Source organism: Chanos chanos, chromosome 5 (genome assembly GCF_902362185.1).
Source record: "Chanos chanos chromosome 5, fChaCha1.1, whole genome shotgun sequence".
NCBI classification, from domain to species: Eukaryota; Metazoa; Chordata; class Actinopteri; order Gonorynchiformes; family Chanidae; genus Chanos; species Chanos chanos.
Genome location: NC_044499.1, coordinates 10,873,873 through 10,888,099, shown reverse-complemented (window position 1 = coordinate 10,888,099; position 14,227 = coordinate 10,873,873). Strand labels below are relative to the sequence as shown.

Sequence of the window (14,227 nt, the reverse complement as noted above, 5' to 3'; positions counted from 1 at the left end):
GTCTTAGACAATATAAACCTCTGGATCAATGTAAATTGAATTTCGATAACTGGTTGAAGATGATTTCTTTACAGTTTGTTTTTTTTAATATATATATTTATATATATTTGTATATACATATAAAGTCATTAACATTTTTTTTCTCATACAAAAAGAGAAAGGTGGATTTAATTTCCCCCTCACAAAAAAAAAATGAGAAGGGGGAAAAAAAAAAACCCTCTCAAAGAAATTCAAACTCCCCACCCCTTTTCTTTCTGCCCGCCCATCTGCCCCATGCCCGCTCCCTGCCAAAAAAAACCTGTGAGCTGAACGGCTCTTCAAAGCACGTTTCAGCTCACAGAAAACCGAGAGAACTTTCTCTTGGTTTTATCGAACCATGGGGGAGACGATAGGTCTTAGCTACGCGTTCTCAGCCTGTTTAACTGAACAATATTGTCCTCGTGTTCCGAGTTGAATGGAAACAGAACATCAGGCTTTTTAACATCTTCTTTCACATCCTGTCATCTTAAGAGGTGGATCCAAAGATGGAGAGAAAGACTTTACTGATGATTTTTACAGCACCACTACCATTGATTGGCATCCTGTGCTACTATTTGGAAGGAAAAAAAAAAAAAAAAAGGGCTGAATCCAAGATGATAGTCCACAGGGAGCAAAAAAGGTTTGGGAAAAGTAAGCTTTCTTCAAATAGCTTGCCGAAGCTCCGTCCAAAACGAAATCTCCAACTCCAAAAGATCGATCTCAAAAAAAAAAAAAAAGGCTGGTGTCCAAATTTTTGTTATCAAATTTACAAGTCTAATTGTGGTGGACAGGAGGGAGAAAAACAAACAAACAAACAAACAAACAAACAAAAAAAATAACAACCAAAAACCTAACTCAACAGGTTTAATACATTAAGTATTGCATGCCCCCAAAGCGCACACTTGTCTTAGAGACTCACACTATCAGATCCCTGATTAAAGTGCACTCAGTAGCATGGGAGAGAGGAGAGGAAGCAGCACGGCCGGTCAGGAGACGAGGGGCCAGACGCCGTCTCGCTCCGGCCTGCCCCGTGGCCGTGTCTGCTGGTCACAGCTACCAGTGTGTGATTGACTGTGAGCAGATTTGCTGTACCTGGCTTCAGCAAACACACGCAGAGAGAGAGAGAGAGAGAGAAACAAAAACCAAAACAAGACAGCAGAGGGTATCTATCAGACAGCTCCGTCTTGTCCCCCGAAACGATGAAGAAAAACTCCGGATCCGCTGGCTGAAATTAAATGTCTGATCAATCTTTTTTTTTTTTTCTTTTTTTTTTTCCATTTCTTTAGTATCCATGCTGTCCAGTGCGTCCAAACAAGGGTAAAAACAACGTCAAAGCGACAATACATTGAGTAGATTATGGAGCAGACTCAGGAAAGCTGCATATCATCTTTCCTTACCCTGCCATTCACTATTTTTGACAACTGTAGCACAACACTTTTTTTTTTTTCTCCATATATTTAGTGTTTGCTGCACAAGTACTGGTTTTGTAACAAAGAACAAGGCAGCAAACAGTTTTGGGGTAATCCCTAATGGATCTGTTCTGAGGTGCTAAGAGTAAAGCTGTATAAACTGATATAAAGATGTGGATGTCTCTGTATGTCCACTCATGTTTGGTCTGTATAGATGGGTGTCACATCGGAGTGGTTCTTCGTATAGCTGGTATTCCGAACAGGTTTTCATTGCATGTGAAATCGTTGGTGTGATGTGTGTGTGTGTTTATAAGTGTAGAAAGCAAAAACCAGCTTTTTGGGTTTGCATGCTCAGACTACAATCCACTCCCCTCTCCCTCACACCTTGTGTATGCGTACAAAGCCGTGTGTGTATGTGTGTGTGTGTGTGTGTTTATGTGTGCGCGCGTATGTGTGTGTGTATTGCTGGCCTCAAAGTGTCTGTGTATAATACCAGTGTGTTACTAATATGTATGTGCTTAGTATGAAGCCATGAAATGTGGGTATGTGTATAACAGAAAAAGTATGAGTATATAGTGTGTATGTGTGTATGTGTGTGTGTGTGTGTGTGGCTCAGGAGGACATGCACTGGACGTGATCAGGGCCTCCATCTTCTTCATCGGAGGAGTCAGGAGAGCTCCAAGATTCATCTGTGTCACCCTCTCCAGCTTCTCCACGACGGGCCTACGGGATATGACAAACACCGTCAGACGATCCTTGGTTTTACCACATGACTTTACACCATTTGATTGCAACATTTTTAACAGAGCCAAACCACCATTTATGTCGTGTCCGCACGAACATGTCACTAAGTCAGGGAATCTGAGAGGAACTCAGCAAAAACAGTGACATTAAAGTCATGTATGATACATCGATAAACTGTAGAGATGAATGATTTTACTTCTGCATCAGACTATTCAGAATCACGTTTTCACTAAGATAAGTGACGATTTATCTCCTAAAGATGTGTTTAATGGGCAGTTTTTTGTTTGTTTTGAAAGAGGTGGAGTCTCTTACTCTGTGAGGTCTGCGGTTTCTCATATGCCTCATCAGAAACCAGAGGAGATGTGTATCATATGGGTCTCCGTGACGAGCGCTGTCTTCATCACGCTCACGCTTGTTCTTTTTCATTACCTGAGCAACCAATCAAACAGCTTGTGTAAATATACACAATTAGCACTGCAAACATAGCTGCAACTTACATAACCTTGGAACAAATAAAAGATACCTAGAAAAATGTTACATCTTTAATCTTTAATATGTGATATTTAATATTTAAAGTGTGCGTGTGTGAGATTGTGTTTTTGTTTGTTTGTGTGTGTGTGTGTGTGTGTGTGTCATGCACCTCCTTGAGCCCTTTCAGGCTTGTGGGAGCTTCGGCAGTCGGAGCCCACAGTTTGACGTCGTGGTCTAGGCCGCTGGTGGCCAACCCTGGGAGATGAGGGTGGGGCTCCAGGCAGTTCACCTAAATAAACCAACAGATGAATGAGGAACTCACGACAGGAGAGCAAATACAAAGGCAAACAGCATTTACATGATGATTTACCCTACACCTCTCTTTTTCATCCCTCCACCAGAAAGAAAGAAAAAAAAAAAACCTGTATAGCACAGCACTACAAAAAAAAAAAGAGTTCATTCTTCTGTCCTTTGTTTTCTTACCACTCCTCCTCTGTCTCCTTCCATAAACTGCACCACACGAGCAGAGTTCTTATCCCACAGGTAGATGTGTCCACAGTCACTGCCGCTGACCACAAACTCACTGCAGGGGCCATAGAAGTTGACACCCTTCACTGAGGTGAGAAAGAACAAATAAAGAAACAAAGAAAGAGGGGGGAGCATCATTAGGACTGACGTTCCCGGAGCGTGCGCTGCAGCGCTTTGATTGGACGGAGGCTTTCGCTCCTTCTGAGGGGTGAGGTACCTGTGGCATTGTTGCGGTGGCCCTTGTATCTTCTGCGGTAGTCAGCTCCGTCACTGTGGCTGGAGTCGAACAGATAAATGTCCTCATCGTTGTAACTCGCCAGCAGCTCTGAGATTAATGAAACAGTGATTGGGTTAGACACGGACTGTAAATGACGAGAGGGCAAAGCGAAATTTAAAAAAAGGGAAAGACAGAGACAACGTCGAGCGTTTGAGTTACCTGAACCATCATGGCTGTACACTAGACAGGTGATGTTTGTCTTGGACTCACTGGACACCAGATGAGATGGACAAAATTTTTTCAGAACGCCGTTGTTATCGTTTTCATTGATCTTCCTCTGATCATAAATCCTGGTAAGACAGTCAGGATAAAAAAAAAAAAAAGAAGGGTTAAAAAACAAACAAACAAACAAAAAAAAAAACAGATACACGGTTAACCAGAAAAAGTAAACACTGTTAAATATAAATAGGGACGCAATCAAGCTCAAGGTCGCATCTCAAATCAGCAGGTACCTCACCTGACATACTGGTCTCTCCCTCCCACGGCGAAGTGGTGCGTATTGGCCGGATTCACAAAAATCGTGTACAGGCCCACCTTCTTATCGCCCTCTTTCACCACCACCAGTTTACTGTCAGAGGTAAACAGGAAAGGGAAACGGTCGACAGAGTAAGAGAGAGTGAAAATGGGTAAAAGGAAAAAAAAAAAAAAGAAAAGGGTTCGTAGAGTTTGTTCTGCTGAACGTTGTGCAAGTGGACTAGATTTTCCTGATCTTTCCACCTCTCACCAGGGGTATTAAATCTAAACCAGGTTTATGGGATGCTCACTCTATATATGCAGATATGAGATTCTTTATGTAAAACAATCCCAGCCACCCCCTTGTCAATCTTAAGACTCATGCTCTATACACTGCTCTGTGTCCAAGAAAATGCTTTACAAGAGATGGCTACACCTATGATGACATCCTTTCCATGATTTCTTTGGGTGGCTTAAGACAACAATGAATCATAACTGTGGGTGATTTCCTTGTAATAATGGTGGTGATAAAAATAGAAAAACACAAACAAAACTTTCAGTCTCATAACACCTTTAGAAAAGCATCTCTCACAATGACTTTAGCAACACACAGACATAAGTCAACTTTTTAACTGGAGTCATTAATTAACAATCATCTTTTCCACCAAACCTCCAGAATCACTTTTTTTTTTAAAATCTCAAACCCACACTCTATTTTCCACATTCAGACACAGTTTATCCTACCATAACCCCTGTGCATACTCCACTGACATTATAACATTACGGCTGAGTGACTCCACAAGCTCTCCTCATTGGGCTGAGGAAGTAGGTCAGTATGTGGCTGAGGCATTTACTCAGCTTGAGCAGGACACTGTCAGGGAACAGGTTTTTGAATGCCAGTGGCTCACCAAACCGTTCAAAATGCAGATGTTTCAATCGATCCAGGGGAGGGGGAGACTGTCCGTGCACTGACACAATGAACCGTGAAGCTTAGAAAACAAAGTGTTTTCTGCTGGGTGATTATGATTTCCAATACAGGGGTCCATAATAACTCTTCCTCTTGAAACAAGTGGGGAATGATCATAATTCCAGTAAATATAACATGTGTAATAAGGCTAATAAGACCTAGTGAGACTGTCAGACTGGACTGCACACATCCAGATTCTGTCTTACGCCCTGTGATGTCAAACCGAATGGGGAAGTCCACAAGCTGTACCAAGCAGAATTGTGGTGGCAAACTATAAATAGCGGGATTAATACATAAGGGGGAAATCCCACCAATGTGACTACTTTCAAATTTATAAAGTCCCTTTTCTGTGTCTGAAGCAAAAGCAGTATAAAAGTCATTCTGTCAGATGTCTAAGACACCAATCACTGCCATGAAAGTACAAACTTGCTGCTGTCGAGCTGTACACAACAGATTATACTAGCACAGCTGAAAAACTCATGAATTGCTTTGGCCAGTTTCACATTAGATAAATGGTCACCAGAGGCCAAGGTGGTCTGTGACATGGTTTATACACTCACTTGGCGGGCCGGTCCAGACGCAGGTCAATGCCAAAGACCACAGCATCTTCCCCAGCAGACAGGAAGGAACATGGAGAGTCAGGCTCCAGGGCCAGCTGGGATTTTAAAAAAAAAAAAAAAAAAAAAGGTCATACATTTTATAAAAAGACTATTATATCTTAACTGACTGGTGAAGCATGAGGTAAGCTACTCTTTACCTGCAGCTAAGACATAGAGAAAAAAATATGTGCACATTTCTCATAAGACATCTGTAGCGAATTCCCAAATTCATAGAACGACCCTTCAACATTCCAGAAAAGAAAAGAATGTTCTCTTGGTCTGTGGTAATAAGTTACTTTCTTTTCTTTTCTTAACCTTTGTTTCAGCATGAAGTCCTATTGAAGCTGAGAGACTTCTTTTCCTAGTGAGCTGTCTCTAAAGTTTGGTCATAAAACACAGACAAAGAGTCAGCCTCAGTGTTGGGGGGGGGTTGAATGGGAGGTGGTATACCTTGTGTGCAGCACCCTTATGCTGGGCAACTCTCTTGGTGTTCTTACAGCGCTGGGTAGCAGACAGCTCAGCCACTCTGATCTGCCCATCTCTAGCACACATAGCCAATGTGGAGTCACCACTGTGTGGGAGGAACTTAGCCTGGAGGGCAGATGAGAGAAAAACGAGAGTGAAGGAGAAGAGAGGAGAGAAAAGGACAGGAGAGGAAAGAAGAGAAGAGGAGAGACTGAACACCTCCCTTCTCGTGCCTAACGTCTCATGTTACCCCGGCCCTAATATGATGATTTAAGCATGAGCACTGGTTTCTTCCAATATCCAGGTCAGCAACTATAAACAGAACACAGGAATAGACCAGTGGACCGGCCGAATACAGTTCACACTCTCACTGATTAGAACTAAGCTATCCTAATGACCTGTTAGTGAGACCATATGATCAAAATATTACTCTTAAGCCAGTGATCGCATCTGGCTTTTATCCACTTTGCTGGAGATAATTTGGCAATTCTGCAGCTAAGACTACAGCCATATCAAATATAGATGGCAATACACAAACCAACCAGACCAACCCAAAAAAAACCGTTACATTTATTCGCTCCAGTTACACTTTCTAACCTGAAAGACGTTGCTCTTGTGGCCGCTGTCAAACTCCAGCTCGGCTCGTCTGCGTGCCCAGTCCCAGATCACCACGCGCAGGTCATCGCTGCCTGAGGCCAGGCGCGTGCCCGAGGGGTTGAAGTGCAGGGTGTTCACGCAGCCGGTGTGCCTCTCCAGACGGCCCTGCAGCTCCAGCCGCTGCACCAACCCCCGCGCTCCACACACGCGCCTCGCGAACTGATGAGAGCCGCGCCCGATCTCCCGCGCTCGCAAGGAAGGAACCGCGCGCCACATGGGCTTACTGAGGTCACGGAGGTCCGACCCCAGCCAGGCTTCCATGGCCTGGTCATCTTCCTCCTCATCCGGCTCGTCTTCTTCGTCCTCTTCCTCGTCGTCGTCGTCGTCGTCGTCAGAGCTGGAGGAGCGCCGCGTGGTTCCTCCTCCGGGCCTGTTTCTCTTCCTGCCAACTCTCCTTTTTCCTCTTTCCCTCTCATCTTTTTCTCTCTCGCGTCTCCCTCCGCCCTCACTCTCTCGCTCTCCCTCTTCAGTGAAAGAGTAGAGCACGCTGCCATCCATACTGTCGGTGTCTTCCTCCTCTTCCTCACCACGAACCCTCTCCTGTTCAGCATCTGGCATTGGCCGGTCCTGTCCGCCATCACCACTCTCAGGAGCTGGGCTCACAGCTGTTGGTGCTGAGACAAATCTTGAAATGTCAGGTGTCGAAACATGAATTCCTAACCAACATATGACATCTCTTAAATAAGGAACAACACATGAACAGTTACTTTGTTGTGCAAACCTCTAGTCATGCAAAATATTGTGTGTTAAAAAATACACAAACAAAAAAAAACACCAAACCAACAAAAAATTGATAACCTTGTGAACTGAAAGCTACAATGTGTGCTTAGCCAGTGGCCTTTATGCTTGTGTGCTGACTTGAGTGCAGTGTACATATTTTTCTTCAAGGTTACACTGCATACCGAGTGTTTTATCAACTCTGAGATAAATTTGTAAGTAATCTGAGATGCCTAAAGAGGTGGGCTTACCCTAACATTTACTAAATCAGTGACTGAGTAACCAAAACATGCAAGGTAAAACCTGGAACTTATGAAAGCCATTCTGAGTATATAATGTGCTGTTCCCATTTCCATGAAGAATGGTAGCTGTTACTATGGAAAAGAATAACGTAATCTCCTCTGTGACCTGACAAATAGGTCAAGACACTTTAGTCTTCTCACTGCTCACAGTTTTCATACTAACTGATTTAACAGCAGCAAAATCAGTCAAGGGAACCAGTTAATTTTCACAGTTGTCATCATGTAAGGCACCTGAATCAGGAGAAGTCAGGGTCTCTGGGGCTGGGGAAGCATCTCCCTCACCCTGCCTCACCCGTTCTCCTGGCTCTGGATCATCAGTGCCACCTGAAAACAATCAAGGTTCACAAATATGTCAGTGCTCTGAAACAGACAATGCGACCCCAATTACAAATCTAAATAACATCGTAAGGACCAGCAGGGTCGCTCACCGTTCAGAGAGCTGGATTTACTGTTTGTGTCAGTCATCCCCTTTTACTGCCCCGAGTCTCTCTTCCTGAAGAAGAGATCCTAGACAGCAAAGTGTTCAGAGGGCTGAATACAGACATGTGCGAGCAAACAAAAATCATTCATAAACTATGCAGCTGATAAATGCATGCTATCCATTTGCCATTAAAAAAAACACACAGACTACTGTGTTTAGATATTTATGTATAGTTGGATGAGTCACCTGAATCACATGAGATGCTGTAAAAGGTAAATAGGTCAGGCCAAGTAATTCTAATCAATAGGATGGTTACAATACAATGACAGGATTGAATACAAACTTCATGAATAGCCATAGACAATGTAACATGGAGCAGTGACAAGAATGGTACATTGTCAATTCTGCTGACTATACCTTATCTGTATTTAGTATCACTCTCACAGTATACACCGCATACTAAATATTTAACATTGCTACACCCCGCACAGTAACTTTAGAAAGGGTTGGATTTAGATTATGGATGGTTTTGCATTGCCATGACTGATACTACTCCAAAAGGGTTAGTTATTAAACAACTTAATTTAAAGAGTTCGAGATTATCTGGGACCCCACTAGCCGATTACCTTGCTAGATAGGTACCCGCTGCAACGCTGAAACATTTACTTAGCCGAACAAGCAACGATCTGTTGGCAACTGTAACAGGTGATCGAAATAACTTTCCTCGACTACCTTCAAATCTGACTATGGGTTTATAATGTTATTGATGCCGTGTCATTGTCTTTTTTGTGGCTATAAAAGAATTGCGTAGTCGTGTCATGCTTAGCAGACTGTTAGCCCGCAAGCTAACTAGCTAACTAATCTTAGCATCACTTTGTGACATTAGCATTCAGCTAAGGTGGCATAGCTACCTTGTCAAAAATAGAAAACAGTTAGCATTAGTTGACAAGCTTGTTAACCAGTTAAGACAGCCACAAGGGAAGCGGTTTAACACGCAAACAGGCTAACTTGCTACATACCAATTCCGTCGTGAACTCAATCGCGAACTGAATACGTTTCGTGTTCTGTTTCACTTTGCATTACTAAAAATCACACGCTGGCTGGTTTAACTGTAATGTAAACATCGCCTAAGCAAGCAAACGCGAGATAGCTATCCTGCCTTACGTCTGTTAGCTTGCTAACTAATGTTACCTCTATTGTAGGCCTGTCGGACTCCGCACTTCTAATCCTCTGCGCAGATTTTGTCCTCAAAACTGGTGTTCAAACACCTTGAATCGAAAGTCTGTGAATGAAATTACACGGCATTAGGGACATTTGCACTGACCACCTCACAAATTAATCCTATGCCTATCAAGTTTGTCCCTGTGCATGCAATGTTTACGTTTTCACTGCTCTGCTTCGTTAGTACTTTTTAGGCATTCTTTTTCCGGCGAGCCAGACGCTCATTTTCCGGAAGTGATCTATACCCAAACAAAACAACCCTTTCAAATAACATACACTCGAGCAGCGCAAGACCTTTCTCAAAGCGATTGTATGTTTTCGACACCAGACCGCTGTTTGATTAGGGCATTTGATCCTTATATTATATACAAAATACTACAGAGTTTGACACATTCCAAACGTTCTTTTCTAATTATTTATAAAAAAGAAAATAAAAAAATAATGTCCATTTCATTGAGGGATTAGTCATACAAGTCATATTAATAATGATTGAAATCTCTATCGTAAAATGAACAGCCCCCATATGCCTTTGATACCTCGACCATGAAATGAAATTAAATGAGTTTAAATTAAATCAAATTGAGTTAAATTTAAGTCTGAATTTTTCTGACACTTTCTCTTGATTTTTCAATTTAGAGACAATATTGTCATCCACTACGCATCCCTGACGGCAGATATATGCCTTTAAGAGGTCTTGTGTTGGAGAAATAATATGCTCCCTTAAAATAATCATTGTAGCAATCATGATAAACAATGTAACAATAATGTATTCATTATTATAGGGGTGAATCAATGTAATCATTTATATTAAAAGTTATAACTATACAATCTTTCGTATTACAAGAAATATCAAGTTCTCTGTGCTCAAAAAGAAGAGGTCAGTGAGGCTCTTAAGGACTGCCTGTGAGATCAGGAAGGAGCCTCTGCCAGAATGTTGTTGTCATTAACAACGCAGGTAGATGGTGAAACGTTCAAGGTCTCACGGTACGTCTTATACCACTAATGAGCAGGGCAGTAACTATTGGTGACAACTTATGCTAGGAGTAAAAGGAAAATAAGAAATAATGATGTGATGTAATGCAGAGTTGAAAGGGAATCTGTGAGGCTGGGCCGGCAGAGGCACCCCACTACAAAGAGATGAGGTAATGTGTATCTTTTTTTGGGGAATTGATAAGAATATGTATAAGAATCAGTACTTTGTGAGAATGTGTCAGTCACTCCCCTGGACCTGACTCAGTTTGTTGTATGCCTTTTGAACAATACAATAAACTTATACTGCATCTGACTCAACACTGGACTCCTATTGTTTTGTCTTAGGACAGGTACCAGTGTGGTGTTGGGACGCAGTCACAGCTGGCCCAGGCTGAGAATTTTCAACCCACACTTTCAAATCCACCCACAAGGCGTCTACGTTTGTCTAATTCTCAGCCAAACATCCAGCCGCTCAAAGGACGATGTACTAAAATAGCAGACAGATGTTTATGAGATCTCTTTATATGGTTTACGTATGGGGACATCATTTCATCTATGCTACATTTTACTAACAGAAAGTGTATCTCAGGATGACATACATCTCAAAACTATGTAATAACCATGTAAAAAAATAACACCCCCAGCTGTCCAGCACCACGTTTAGCCATTATGTAAAAAAAAAAAAAAAAAAAGATTTATCCCCCTTTTCTCCCAATTTAGCTGTTGCCAGTTTGACTTGTTCACGTGGGCACAGCCATCGCAGCCACTGGGAGACAGTCTTCTGCCGACTTCCCATCTGCAAACACTGCCGTCATGTCCGTTTGGCATTGTGACTGGGATTAGGACCCTGGTCTGTGGGGTGGCTGGCCAGCGTCTTTTCTGCTGCGGCACAATCTTTACTTGTTTTCTTTGCCTCAGCCTCAGAACAGCAGAGGGTGTTTCAGAGCTAAAGGGAATCGACCAGTATTAAATTGGGAGAAAAAGAAGATGAAAATTTTAACAAACAAATAATAAAAAAAAGTAACCACTTGTTTCAGTATTTTTTCTTGTTTGATTGTTCTTCTTTGTGCTTTACAGCATTAAAACAAACCCCAGAGAATTTGTACTGGTGCGGGTGAACTTGGAATGTAAGGCAAACATAAAAAAAAAAAAAAATGTTAAGGACCACAATCAGACTATCTTACTCATCTTTATCTAAAATACGCTGTTGAGAGGAGGCCCGACATTTTGGCTGACAACCTTCATCAGGGGCAAACAAGAGTAATCATAATGCCCACAGGATGTCTTAAATCTGTTGTGTAAAAATGTATCAGGCTGTTTGGTATCGGATACATTTGTTTGCCCCGATGGAGGTGTTAGCCAAAGCATCGGCCTCCTTACAGCAGTGCATTCTGAATAACGAAGAATAATGTATGGTCTGATTGTGGTCCCTCGTTCTTTAAAGAATGGATACTGTTACGGAGTAGTCAGGAGCGCTATGCTGCTCTCAGATCGATATACTCTTTCATTGTCTGTGATGGAGATGAATGGCAGTTGGGTTTTGCAGAATTTGCCGGTAGAGCTTCTCAAAGTAAATTTAATCCTTTCTCTAAGAAGTGCATTGGATCTCTTATCCAGCAGGCATGTGAATGTGGTCTTTCATCTTTCCACTCCAATATCATCAAGCTTCTGTCAATCAGGGAGGCAAAGGCAATGGGATTTATTTGATAGCATGGATGATGTCCTCATCAACCATGCCAAAGATTGCTGTTAACAGAGATGGACTGACATGGACCCTAACTACCTTTGAGAGGGTTCTGAAAATCTGTGTCCAATCTGTGAAGTCTCAGGCAGGTGAAAGATGTGTGGACAAGGGACTCACATCAGGGTATATCGTAGTTGGCTTCTCTTTAACTGGGTTATGGAGGATTTTGAACTGGAGAAGACCATGCCTTACTCATACAGATGAGGACCAAATCCCTGTCCAGGATAGAACAGCTATCTGCTCTAACAGTAGCTATTTTAAATTCCCAGGTAATTAGACCTTTTTCACATGGATTTATGGTGAGATGGCTTTCTAGGGTTCTACAAATTTTAACTTATTTTTAAGGAAATACATATTGTGTGGATATACAAATATCATACAAAAATGATTAGAATCAAAACTGAATGCCTTTAAATTCTCTGCACTCTGTTCTTTCCCCCTGAACACTGCATGGAACTACTGAACTAAATGGACCACCAAATTATCCTCTTCTCTCCATGGAAAATCATCAGTGGTGTCAATGATATTACCTGATACTTAGCTGCTAGACCAGAGAGAGAGAGAGAGAGAGAGAGAGAGAGAGAGAGAGAGAGAGAGAGAGAGAGAGAGAGAGAGAGAGAGAGAGAGGCGTGTTTACTGGGGGAGAAATACAGTGCTCAATTATACAGTAGTTCCGCAGATTATTCATATGCGAGCCTGACGTTAGGAGCTAATTTAATTGCATCAGTGTCTCTGTGCAAGCTGTTAAAACTGTTTTTTGAGTTGGCAGAGCACATTGTGTCGTCTACGGGGGAAAAAGGCGTCTGACGGTTTCACTATGAGCGAGGTGAGTGTGGGGATTTTCTGTTTGAAGGATGAAGCTTGATGAGTCGAGTTCGACTTCATCCGTAGCCTGCATGCTTGTAGGAACTTGCATGGGGCGTTTTGCGTCAACGATTCTCAAAATGATATGGTTTGCTATGATTTGTCTGAACTCGTCGAATAAAACAACGTACTAGAGGGCTCGCAATTATTTTTATATGGAACGAAGTATCTGTTTCTGCAAATAATGGCATATGGGGAAAATGAAATGGTGCTATGAGCTGTAGAATAGCCTTCAAGATGTGCAGGTACATCTTGAATGTTTAAAAGTGAAACTTGTACACTATGTACAGGAAGCAAACAGGAAAAATGATCAGCTAAATCTTCTTGAAATGTCCTTAGCAAATAACAGTTGGATAAGTTTCTGTATTCTAGCTTTAAGACCTCATTGTGTCTCTAATTAGTTGTTAGATTATGTGTGGCTCACGGGGACTCGATAATGCTGAAATGAGCGGGGCTAATTAGGAGACGGAGGGAGTATCACGACCGCTCTGTAGTTCACTTACATGGAGGAGAACGAAACTGCATTCCAGGATGACATGCCACACTTCTGCTGATGCTTAACAAAGCAGCTGTCAGTTGGCAGGATTATGAAGGTTCCCCCTTTTCATTGTTTCCTTGTGCCATATCAAATACTAAGGAAAGTAAAAGCACTTGGTAGTTCAACATGTCCTGCTTTGAGACAAATCTTCCCTGGAATTCACAAATAACAGTTGTTTGTTTCTCAGTCATGTTTCAGTATAAGGAAGTAATTTTCTATCGAATTTATCCATGGTGTACATACAGGAGAGATTTACTGTGGAGCTAGAATAAATGCTGAGAAAAACAGTTCAGAAAGGAGGTAGGGAATGTTTTGAAGATGAGGAGAGAAGGATTACCGGAGCTGCAGGAATTTACATTTGAAAGAATCCCTTGCAGCAAGAGAGAGTGAATGGAAAGATTGTGTGTGTGTGTGTGTGTGTGTGTGCGCGCGCGCGTGTGTGTGTGTGCGCGCGCGTGTGTGTGTGTGTGTGTGTGTAAGTATGTGCCTGAAATAGAGAAACTCCATATGGCGGAAATCAGACGTCCAAATACTGAAGCATCAAATCTTTGTGTTTACGACTAAGAGGGTGAATAATAAAATAAAACATATAAATAAATTCTTGACAAAAACCCATGCACCTTTCAGATTTTTAGAGCACCTTTGATAACAATACAAAAGGCAGAAGGGAGACTTGATTCAGAAGGATTTCTGTTTCTTAGAGTTAAGGGATTTGAAGAGTTGAATAGAATAGCTCAAAAAACTTCATCTATAGAACGTAACTAGGACATCATCAAACTAATTTACTCATTTTCTGCTCATAACTGAAATAGCAGAGTCCCAGTTATTCAGAACGTATTTTGGCCTCAAGTATTTTTACA

At 42.0% G+C, this 14,227-nt stretch overlaps 1 protein-coding gene across 2 annotated transcripts; it reads right to left on the bottom strand.

The window, feature by feature from the left end:
* Nucleotides 1-214: 214 nt before the first annotated feature.
* On the bottom strand, nt 215-9,432 carry dcaf8 (DDB1 and CUL4 associated factor 8). Of its 2 annotated transcripts, none has more exons than XM_030774341.1 (13): nt 9,220-9,432; nt 8,036-8,114; nt 7,839-7,931; nt 6,529-7,202; nt 5,917-6,057; nt 5,428-5,522; nt 3,905-4,015; nt 3,607-3,737; nt 3,388-3,495; nt 3,126-3,256; nt 2,812-2,931; nt 2,484-2,600; nt 215-2,150 (listed from the first exon to the last, which is right to left on the bottom strand). In XM_030774341.1, exons 2-13 carry the CDS (start codon nt 8,070-8,072, stop codon nt 2,040-2,042), a joined length of 1,869 nt encoding a protein of 622 aa, XP_030630201.1. In that variant the 5' UTR covers nt 8,073-8,114; nt 9,220-9,432; the 3' UTR covers nt 215-2,039. The 2 variants fall into 2 exon arrangements, with proteins under 2 accessions (XP_030630201.1, XP_030630203.1); XM_030774343.1 differs by lacking the exon at nt 9,220-9,432 and adding an exon at nt 9,048-9,073.
* Nucleotides 9,433-14,227: the final 4,795 nt, after the last annotated feature.

Bases quoted from the DNA above. Each gene is read 5' to 3' on its own strand.
- dcaf8 (XM_030774341.1), bottom strand. From the start codon at position 8,072: ATGACTGACACAAACAGTAAATCCAGCTCTCTGAACG. The intron at 6,058-6,528 runs GTTAGAAAGTGT...TCTGCCCTCCAG, and splicing joins ACAAGAGCAACGTCTTTCAG to GCTAAGTTCCTCCCACACAG. The intron at 4,016-5,427 runs GTGAGTGTATAA...TACCTCTGACAG, and splicing joins CGTCTGGACCGGCCCGCCAA to TAAACTGGTGGTGGTGAAAG.